We start from the raw sequence: 10,710 nt of genomic DNA, 5'->3' as shown, positions 1-10,710 counted from the left end.
CAGTTGTAGATTTCAAGACCCCATTTTAAATATTTAATAGAACAGCTAGTCAGAAAATGAGCAAAGCATGAACAGTACTATCAACAAATGCACCCTAACTAGTATATATAGAATACATCACCCAATGATTGGAGAATACACATTCTTTTCAAGAACACATGGAACATTTCCAGGAAAAACCACATGCCATGCCATAAAAGTATAAAAGTCTCAATAAATAAAAAGGATTGAAATCATGCAAAGTACGATCTCTGACCACAGTAGATTTAAATTTGAAAACAACATCGGAAAGAAATTTGGGGAATTCTTGAATATATGAAAATTAAAACACATTGGTAAATAGTCGATAGGTCAAAGAAAAGTCACAAGAGAACTTAGAAAAAAATTTTAGTTAAATGAACCTGAAAGCACAATGGATCAAAATGTGTGGGATGCAGATAAAACAGTATTTAGTGGGAAATTTATAGCTTTAAATGTCTAAAGTAGAAAAAGGGAAAAAAGTGTTTGGTAATTGCAATCATTGTTGCTTTTGTTGTGGTCATCCATTTACAATGCTTGGTGTCAGTTTATTTATCTCTTGTAAAAATAAAATACAGTGTGTGTGTGTGAGTTGTGAACAAAGAAAAAAATCTGAAAGCCTGTCTATGTGTTTTGATCATTTTTAAAATTGGTTTATTGTTCTTTAAAAAATTGACCCATAAGAGCTCTTTATATATTAAAGAAATTAGCCCTTTGCTTATTGTATGGGCTACAAACATTTCCCCCCACTTTGTCTTTCACCTTTAAAATGTTTAAATATTTTCCACAATTAAAAAGATGCTTTTAGTTAAAAAAAAAAGGAAAGGAAAAGGGAAAAAAAATCTTAAATCAATCATCTAAGCTTCCACATTTAAAAAGTTAAAAAAGAAGAACAAACTTAATCCAAAGTAAGGAAAAGAAATAAAAAAGATTAGAGTAAAAATCAGTGCAATAGAAAGCAGAAAAATGATAGAGAAAAATCAATAAAACTAAAAATTAGTTCTTTGCAAAGATCAACAAAACTAGCAAACCTTTACCTAGACTGCCCAAGAAAAAAAAGAGAGAAGTCAAATTAGACACAAAATAGGATGCATCACTATTGACTCTATTGAAATTAAAAGGAATGTAAGGGAATATTACAAACATATTCATGACGAAAAATTGGATAACTTTCATAATGGAAAAATTCCTAAAAAGATACAAATTGCCAAACCGACTCCTTAGAGATACCCAAAGTCAGGTGGGAGAGGGATAAACTGGGTAGAGGAAGATTTAGCCTTTGGCCTTTCCTTTGGTCAATAGAGATGGGACTATTTCCTTCCATATTAGATCTGTTTCAAAACTGATTTCATCTAAGAAGTTTTCCCTGATTATTTCCCCCTCTCGCAAATGCTTCTTGTATTCCTATCCCCTTAGCACCTCTAGTTATTTAGGTCTATCAATTGTCTTAAATTTATTACAATTTTCATTTGTGATTTTTCTATAATGGTTCCCTTGGTGCATGCTTAATCTCACCAACTAAACTGTAAATTGCTTGGGTTCTGAGATTGTGTTCCTTTTTGCTACTGTTGCCCTAACACAGGTTAAAAGTGGGAGTGGTTAAGAGCACAGTCAGGAGACATGGGTACCAATGCCTAAGCAAGTTACTTAATCTCTTGGAGCTTCATTTTCTCCTTTGTAACATGGGTAAGACACTCATAAACCTACCTCATGGAACTATAGTAAGGATTAATTGAAAAAGTATTTATAAAATGCCTAGCAAGTACCTAGCATATATAATCTGCTGAATAATAACAATAATAGTGTTGTAATTGCTTGTAGGAGTATTAAACAAAAGTGGAAAATTTTAAGACTCCACTTACTCACCACGTCCTCTTATGGTCTGGCATAGCAGAGAGGATATGGGATTTGGCATCTAAGGGCCTTGATTAAATTTTTAGATTTGAGGCTTCCCTGGTGGCGCAGTGGTTGAGAATCTGCCTGCCAATGCAGGGGACACAGGTTCGAACCCTGGTCTGGGAGGATTCCACATGCCGCAGAGCAACTGGGCCCGTGAGCCACAATTACTGAGCCTGTGTGTCTGGAGCCTGTGCTCCTCAACAAGAGAGGCCGCGACAGTGAGAGGCCTGCGCACCGCGATGAAGAGTGGCCCCGACTCGCCGCAACTAGAGAAAGCCCTCACACAAAAACGAAGACCCAACACAGCCATAAATAAATATATAAATAAAACCAAAAGCCAACTAATTATTGCTTTAAAAAAAAAAAAAAAAGAAAAGGGGTGCTGTACAAGAACTAAAAAAACAAAAAAGATGTTCACTACAAAGTGTAGGTGAGAAAAAGGAGAAAAGTACTACTGGATTTGGAAATTCAGAGGTCGCTGATGTTCCTAATGACATCCGTGGCTGTGGAGTGGCAGAGAGAGAAGCCAGCTTGCCGGGGAGAGCGGGTGATGCAGGAGGAGTGAGTGAGTGAAGAGGAAGGGGACACGATCAAAGTGGGTGTCTCTTCCGAGATGACTGGCTGTGAAGAGAAGCAGCTACAATGTCTGGGCCTGAGTTCCCCAAAAAGGTGGTCCTGGTACAGGGATTTGAGAGCAAGTAGTTTATTTGGGAAGTGATCCCAAGAGAGGTGGGATAGTAAACCAGGAAAAGGAAGGACTCCAACAAGAGAAGGTGCGTGAGTGAGCAGGTTACAAGCTGTGGACAACTGGAACGCTTCTGCAGATGACCTCGAAGTAGAGTGTAGGATATATGCCTCCCCGCCGGTTCGTTCACTGGAGGGGTGAGGAAGCCGGGGGACTATCTACCAACTCTCATTCCTCCTGGATGTCTGACTGCTGGGGGCGGGCTTGGGGGGGTGAGGAAATGTAACCAACCCGGCACTCCTGAGTCTGCCCCATTCCTCCTCTGAGCGAGCTTCCCACCGACAGTGAATGCCTCCAGGTGGTGGCCGAGCTGGAGGCTTGGGCGTAGAATAGGCGAGTACTCGCCGCTGGGAATGTGGGCAAAATGGGAGAGAGGAGACCGCTTTTACGATATGCTAATTAGACACCATGAGCACAGGGAGAGCAGGACGGGGAGACGTCCCAGGATGTTCTTTCTCTAAAGAAGAGTAAAAGATGTGAGGCGCGTGGCTGATGTGGCTATCTTATGGGGAAGTGTAGGGAGTTTACGGGAAATCTGATAGAGTCCTTTCGCTGTCCCTCAAATGCACCAAAAATCGTTTCCTAAAAGGAAGTCAGAGTGAGATCAGGACCGAAGGGACTTTGAAGAACCCTGCCACGCACACGCTCGGAAGGGGAAATCGCTCCGGAGAAGAGAAAGCGAGTGACCCAACGCCGGTAAACCGCAGGGCGGAGTCCAGGGCGCCCCAGGGCCTGTATGCGAGTGCCCGGCGGAATCTGAAGTCACCCCCTGGCTGTGTGCCACGCAGGAGGTCTCAGCAGGTGAAAGGAGCATTCGACCCAAAGGGAAACCAACAGCCACCGGAACGCTTCTGGTTCTCCGCCGTCTTTAAGCAGGAAAGTCAAAGAAGCGCATCTTGGACACAGGATGGGGCCGTAGAACTTTTTGTTTTTATCCATAAAACGTCCCTTTGAAATAGTAGGTGGGAAGCGACCGGAGCAAGCCCCCTAGAAAGGGATCTTCCGCTGGCACCGCCGCCCCCCTCCACCCCCGGCAGTGACCCTGGGCTCGGGAGGACTGCCCCACTCTCCGGTCCCTCTGGGGACCGGCTCCCGAGGCTGCGGCTCAAGCCGCGCCCCCCTCCTCCAGCCCCCGCACCCTCCGCCGCCGGCAGCCGGCTCAGGGAGGGTGCGGGGCGCGCCCCAGGCGCACAGGCTCCCCCCACCCGCCCGCCCGCCGCCGGGCTGGCCGCGCGGAATCACGGGCCGGAGGCGGGGCTGCGTCGGCGGTGGGCGCGGCGTCCGGGCTGCGCTCGGCGCTCGGGCCGACGCGCGGGCACCCGGGCGCGGGCCGCCAGGGGAATCCTAGCTGCGCGGGGCCGGGCGCAGCGGCGCGGCCGGAGCGTGCGGGGCGGGGTCGGCGGGGCCACATCCCGGCTGGCGCCCAGGGCGGGTCCTACGCTGAGCCACCGCCTGGCCGGCTGGTTCCTGCGGCGGCGGCGGCGGCTGCCGGGGCGGCCCGGTCGCGCGGCCCTTCGCCATGTACACCTTCGTGGTACGCGACGAGAACAGCAGCGTCTACGCCGAGGTCTCCCGGCTGCTGCTCGCCACCGGCCACTGGAAGAGGCTGCGGCGGGACAACCCCAGGTTCAACCTGATGCTGGGAGAACGGAACCGGCTGCCCTTCGGGAGACTGGGTGAGCTTCCCCGTTTCGCGCTCTCCCGCTCCTCCCGGTAGAACGAGCGCTTTTGTCTTAAGGTCAGAAACCTTCCCCTCTGTCGTTCCTCGGGCGGATAAAAAATGCATCCCTAAAGGGCCAAGCCCGTCGTTTTTCATGCCTTCTCGGGTCCCAAATCGAATTCGGGGCGGGAGTGGCGGTGCGGGCCCCCGGGACGGCTGCCGCCTCCTGACAATGACCCGGCCCTGCAGCCCCGGGGGCGTCGGCCTCGGGAGCGGGGAGCCCATGCCGCGCGTTCCCCGGATTCCCCGGTCCCGACGCCTCCAAATCGGGCAGGTCGGCTGGGCAGATCGCCGGGAGGGGCGACGCTCCGCGGAGCCGGCGGCTGACATCAGGCTGGAGTCATCTTGCAAATTTCCTCCACCGGGGATTCCGCCCTGCCTGTGTTGGCTCGGGAGGGGAGCATGAGTGTGTTGAAAACCCTGAGGATTCAGCTCCCCGAAGGCTCAGATAAAGCGTCAGGGGATTTGGAAAAGACCTCTGGATTCCGAAAACAGGAGCTTCAGCAGTGAGCCCAGCCCGGGGAAGGGCGGAAGGGTGTCTGATTTTAGACCTTCCCTTAGTTTCACCAAAGAACGCGTTTTCACAGTTGCGCATTGAATGCAGATTTTACGTGACCCAGGTTTCTCTGCCCTACTCTCTCCGAGGGAGTTCCCTTCATTCACACGATTGAAGCTGGCACCCCCATGTCTACATCTTCCCCTGTAGGAAGAGGCAGGGGGAAGGAGAGGACCAACGGCTCCTTTTTAGATGACGTAATCCAGAAGTTGTGCAGATCACTGCCATTTACATCCCACTGACCTGCACATAGTCTCACGGCCTCTCCTCCCTGCACAGTCATCCGGAATTGCAGCCTCGCTCGGGGTCGCCGTGTGCCCTGCCAAAATTCCCCTGGGGTGGGCACCCCATCGTACTGCCAAAGATAGAAGGGGAGAAAATAACGAGGAAAAGTCATCTCTGCCTTGGAGGGCATCCCAGAGAGAACAGCGTTCTACGTCCAGGAGAGGAGACAGTTTTTAGAAATAGGTGTGGTCAGCGGGTTGGAGAGTTTGAATAGGCAAATACTGAAAATAGCCATTTGGAACTGACTAGCCCTTGGTGAGCTGATAGAGCACAGTTGGGTGGGAGCCTGTAGAATTGTAATGATTTGAGGAATGAAGGGGGTTTCAGCCTAGCCTTCCTGATATTTTTTCTTTGAAATGAGACCATGGACAACTTTTTATTGTTATACAAATTTATGATGTATATTGGGGACTCCATGGAAGGGCTGATTCCAACCCCCAGAAATCTTCGAATATAGAGAATGTGCCTGGAGATTGAGTCCCTTTTGTTAAACTGTCTCCCCAGGAAGCCCTCAGCGAGAAGAACACCTTCCCTGAAAGAAGAAAACCTGCTTATAGTTGAGAACGTTTATTTCCTCCTTGCTCTGTCTGCTTCCCTGCCTGCCTGACTTTCCTCTTTGGACTGGTCAGTGCCTGGCTGAAAGAGCTTAGGTGGAATCCTAAAATTAAAAACTGACAAAAATGGCTCTTTGCAGGGGTGATCGGCATTGCTGTGGGGCTCAGGACTAGGGTGTAGGATTAGGGTTAGGAGCAGAATCCTAGAAGGTCCAAATCCTAAACAGGTACCATGAAGTCAGCAGCTGCTCAGGAAACATTTGGTTTTTATGGGAAAGAAAACAGCATCTGATTGGGAGTTTGGGATTAGCGGATGCAAACTATTGCATATGTATAACTGGATCACTTTGCTGTATACCAGAAACTAACACAACAGTGTAACTCAACTATAGTCAAATATAAAATTAAAAAAAAGAAAAATTCTAAAAAGAATGTCAGCCAGAGGAAACCCCCCATACTTCAATAAAATAAACATTTTTTAAAAGGTTAGCATCTTAAAAAAAAAAAGAAAAAGAAAACAAAAAGAAAAACAAAACAAAAAAACCAGCATCCCACAACCAGATGGTTATAATATGCCTTCATTGTTAAGGATATTTACCTTTCACACAGTTCGAAACCCAAGGAGATGGCCCAGCGGATAAAGGCCAAGGAATGCTGCTGCCTTGGTGATGTGAAGGTGGGTAGTTCAGGTGTGAACCAGTCCGTCTGTCCAGGGAGATGGTGAGAGCTAGTTAGCGCCTGAAACTTTTTATTTGATTGTATGCTGTTCTCAGATGAATTAGTCTTACCTCTGGCATCTTCAGTTCAAGCTCCCATTGTTGGGTTCTATTTTTGTGTTGCTGAAAACTGCATTTTCTTAAGATGTTAAACATAAATTGAGGCTTTTATAGAGATTATCATAGTGAAGTAAGTCAGACAGAGAAAGATAAATATTATATGATATCACTTATATGTTGAATCTAAAAAATAGTACAAATTAATTTATTTACAAAACAGAAACAGACACACACATAGAAGACAAACTTATGGTTACCAAAGGGGAGGGGGGGAGGGATAAATTAGGAGTATGAGACTAACAGATGCACACTACTACATAAAAAATAAAAAGGACTTACTGTATAGCACAGGGAACTATATTCAATATCTTGTGGTAACCTATAATGGAAAAGAATCTGAAATATATATATGTATAACTGAATCACTTTGCTGTACATCTGAAACTAACACAGTATTGTAAGTCAACTATACTATAATAAAATTTTTTTTAAATTGAGGCTTTTGTTTTTATTTGTATCCTTTTGCCCTAATTTTAAAGAGGAGGGGGCATGCAGTACAATCTATTGAAAATGGGTTTCCCTGTGAGAGGACGCACAGAACATCCTCAGGGCTTCTGAATTTACGGACACGGCCTCTCCACTACCTCCCCTCAGCTTCTAGTGGCCCTCCTAGAAGCTTGCACAGGGAGACACGCTTGAGAACAGCAGGATCGTAGTTCTACGGCCTTCCTTGATGACTGTAGAAAGCAAGGGTAGCAACATCAAAAGCCTGACTGTTTAAGTCCTTACTGTACAGAGGTGACTAAATCCATATGTGTTAAGCCAAGTGTGCAGTGCAATGGGGATCCAGGAGAAGCGAAATAGAAAATACTCTCCCACCCAAAGAAGAAAAAACAGAGGCAGCAGTGGTCTTTGGCAGACCTACGATGGCGGTATCATAATAGCCACTCTGGGGAGGGTGAGAATTGCCAGTGAGATGCTGAGCAAAGGGGCGTAGAGGGGCCGGGCAACTGAATCGCTCCCTTTCCAACACCCAGTCCTGAAAGGGGAGAAGGACGAGCTAAGCATGACCCTGCTCTCCCTCCTGCGCGCTGGTGCTGACATTGTCATTTCCCACTTGAGAAACTGTCTGTTTCCCTTCTGAGCCTCTTCTTCCCTTCACAGGTCATGAGCCTGGCCTGATGCAGTTGGTGAATTACTACAGGGGAGCTGACAAACTGTGTCGCAAAGCTTCTTTAGTGAAGTAAGTGTTCTTTAAGACCCGTGTTTTCCATTTTTCACCTGAACCTTTTGAGCTTTCATCCTGAAGCACTTAAGCAAAAGTGTGAGATCGTCTTTAAAGGGAGAAAACACTTTTATTTAAAAAGCCAACAAAGATCAGCTTTTCGTCACAGTCCAAACTTGGCTGTACGTGCCCGGTGAAGCCTGTCTGTCCCTTAAGTTGAGGCTCCCTAGAAGCAGAGCCTGAGACAGGGCTTCTGGCACAAGTGATTTATAAGGGGAGGGCTTGCAGGAGAAACGCGCTCAGAACCAAGGGCAGGGCACCTGGGGAAGACGCGAAGCGAGGAGGTGGGTTCAGCTGAAGTCTCGCCTCAGCCTGACTCCATGGAGCTTGGCAGTGAACAGCCCCTTGATGTTCTCTACTCTGGCGTCGCCCAGCCACCGGCTGCGGGTGGGACACAGCTTCCCCGGCGCTTCTAGGCACGGGCTGGTCCCTGGAGAAGAGGCGCGCCTAAGCCCTTGGCAGCCAAAGCTCAGCAGCCAGGGGTCCCTCAGAAGGGACACCTGGGCAGAATATACCGGTGTCTACTGCACCACCCATCTCTGAGCAGTGGACTTACAGCCAGGTGCCGAAAGAACCGTGTCATAAGGTGGAAGGAAGCAGCCTTATACAGTGATTAAGATCTAGGATCAGCAGCTTGGGTTTTAATTTCAGCTCTTAGCAGCTTGGGCACATTTTCTGATCCCTCTAAGCCTCGGTGCATCCCTCATAAAGAGGCTGTGATGCATGTAAAGCGTGTAACACAGTGACACAGAGTGAGCGTTTGACGCTATGCCTTAGTTTCCTTTGCTGTGAAACGAGGAAAATAATAGCAACTACCTCAGGGTTGTTGTGAGGATTAGTTGAGTTACTTTACATAAAGGCTCGGAATAATGCGCGTGTCAGAGTTCACGCTGTATAAATGAAAGGTGGGTGTGGCCCCTAAAATCAGGTCTCCAGTGTTCCCTCCACAGTGGCTGGTGAACACGTGTGTGTAGCCAAACGAATCATTTAGGTAAGAAGACACTAGAAGACTTGACCCAAAGCAAATGCTCTTTTCCCCAATCACACAGCTTTCCGGGCTCTAGCTGTTTACTAGGTTGAGTGCTGATAGGAATATTTCCACCTTTTTGTTCAGACTGACTGCCCCCACTAACTTATGTATCCACTTCTTCCTGTGATGGATTTTCATGATTTACCAGCTACTCCTGAAGGAGGACGAGGCTTTCTGAAGTCTTCTTACATATTTACACACTTAGAGTGCAAACAGTTGTTTCAGCAGAACTAGAAGTAGGACACAATTATTTATCCAGATTGTCCATTTAGAACTTTTTATAAAATGCTTACTCATTCTTTATTCTATGATGATTTTTTTTCCTAAAGATAGAGGTTGAATTCTGTTTTTGAAGTAGAAAGCGGAAGGTGCTGTAAAAAGTAATGTTCTCTATACTTGCATACTTGGCAGCTATAATAGGGTGAAGAGAGTACAGAGCTGGAGTCATGAGCAGGTCTGAATAGGTATCTGGACCTCTGTGACCTTGGACGGTGCCACTCAGAATCTGTGGGGACGGAGGTGATCACACCTGCTTTTTGCCGTTCCGCAGCATGCAGCGTGGTCTGTCATGGCACCTGATAAATGACGACATGACTTATGCAGACTAGGGGTTGTCATCATTCTATAAGCTTCCTTTGTTCTCTCAGGTGTCCTGCAAGGGACTGTAGTAATTCCAGGAGGGGATGATCACCTTTGTCATTTTGTCTCTCTCCCATAGTTCGTATGGCTCAAAAGAGCTCCAGAAAGTTAAAAATGTCATCTCGGGTGGCAGTCAGAGAAGACAGCCAGGTTGCCCATGGCCGCAGCAGTTAGTGTTGAGCCAGGACGGTTCTCACCTGTGCAAATGGGCCCCGTGGGCAGTGTGCCTGGGCATCCCTCGAGGCTTCCCAGGGCCTTGATGGGGTTCCATGCTGGACCCTGTACAGCAAGCGCCTGTCACTTCAGGGAGCTTTAGAAATTCATCAGGGCCCCATGGCCATAGTCTCAGAGCGCTCAAGGGCTGTCCTCCTGGCCCTGGTTGGAGCTTTCTTTTCCTCTTGTGAGCGTTTCTCACATCTCATGTGAGATGTGACTAAACCTCCATTTGGGGCTGCTTCCCAAATGGGCCTTTTTTGGAAAGGGAACAAATGCTAGAGACTTCCGGTAGAAACTGGACTAAGTTCTGTACAGGAAATGAGGGCTTCAGATGAAGGGCATTCTACAGACCAGCGCTGGCCAGCAGAAATAGAATGCTGGCCATATGTGTCATTTTAAATTGCTTAGTAGCTCCATTAAAATGAGTACAAAGAAACCGGTGTAATTTATTTTAATAATATATTTTATTTAACCAAATAAATCCAAACTGTCATGTAATTAATATTAAAAACAACTAATGAGATATATTCTTTTTTTTTTTTCTGAGTCTTCAAAATCTGGTGTGTATATTTTACATTTATAGCACAACTAAGCTCAGATATTAAATTTTCATTAGAAGTCCTATATTTAGATTTCATAAAAATGTATGGTTGAAAAGGTAGATTTACATACCCAAGTCATTCTGACGTACCTAAAAGTTTTTCGATAACTGTATTAAATACCAAAATATAATTTTCCTTTAATATTCACATGTACATTGACAAAGCAGGTTCATAACATTAGAAGAATTGATTTGACTTTGAAGCAAAAGCATATCATTTTTAAAACTATGTCCAAGTTAAGTAAATTCACCAACTCATGTGTCAACTCAGTATTATTAATATTGAATTCAGAGGAGGTATTGAATAAATTGAAAAGAAACTCTAAATTTGTCATTATCAACAAAGTGTTCTTCAAGTTTTTCTTTAGTTTTTGCAGCCAGTTTGC

The 10,710-nt window shown here is 46.3% G+C and overlaps 1 protein-coding gene across 3 annotated transcripts in view; it reads left to right on the top strand.

Annotated features, from left to right (window-relative positions):
- Nucleotides 1-4,089: 4,089 nt before the first annotated feature.
- Nucleotides 4,090-10,710, top strand: part of TTL (tubulin tyrosine ligase) — a 38,903-nt gene continuing 32,282 nt past the window's right edge. For all 3 annotated transcript variants that reach the window (XR_011076521.1, XM_068564235.1, XM_068564236.1), the window contains exons 1-2: nt 4,090-4,338; nt 7,718-7,796. Coding sequence is in view for 2 of the 3 variants with exons in the window: in XM_068564235.1 (XP_068420336.1) it covers nt 4,182-4,338; nt 7,718-7,796 (236 nt within the window). In the remaining variant the exon portion in view is untranslated. The remainder of the gene's footprint in view (nt 4,339-7,717; nt 7,797-10,710) is intronic.

This window comes from Eschrichtius robustus, chromosome 15 (assembly GCF_028021215.1).
Source record: "Eschrichtius robustus isolate mEscRob2 chromosome 15, mEscRob2.pri, whole genome shotgun sequence".
NCBI lineage: Eukaryota > Metazoa > Chordata > Mammalia > Artiodactyla > Eschrichtiidae > Eschrichtius > Eschrichtius robustus.
Note: the sequence above shows the minus strand (reverse complement) of the source record. Positions and strands in the feature narration are given on the sequence as shown.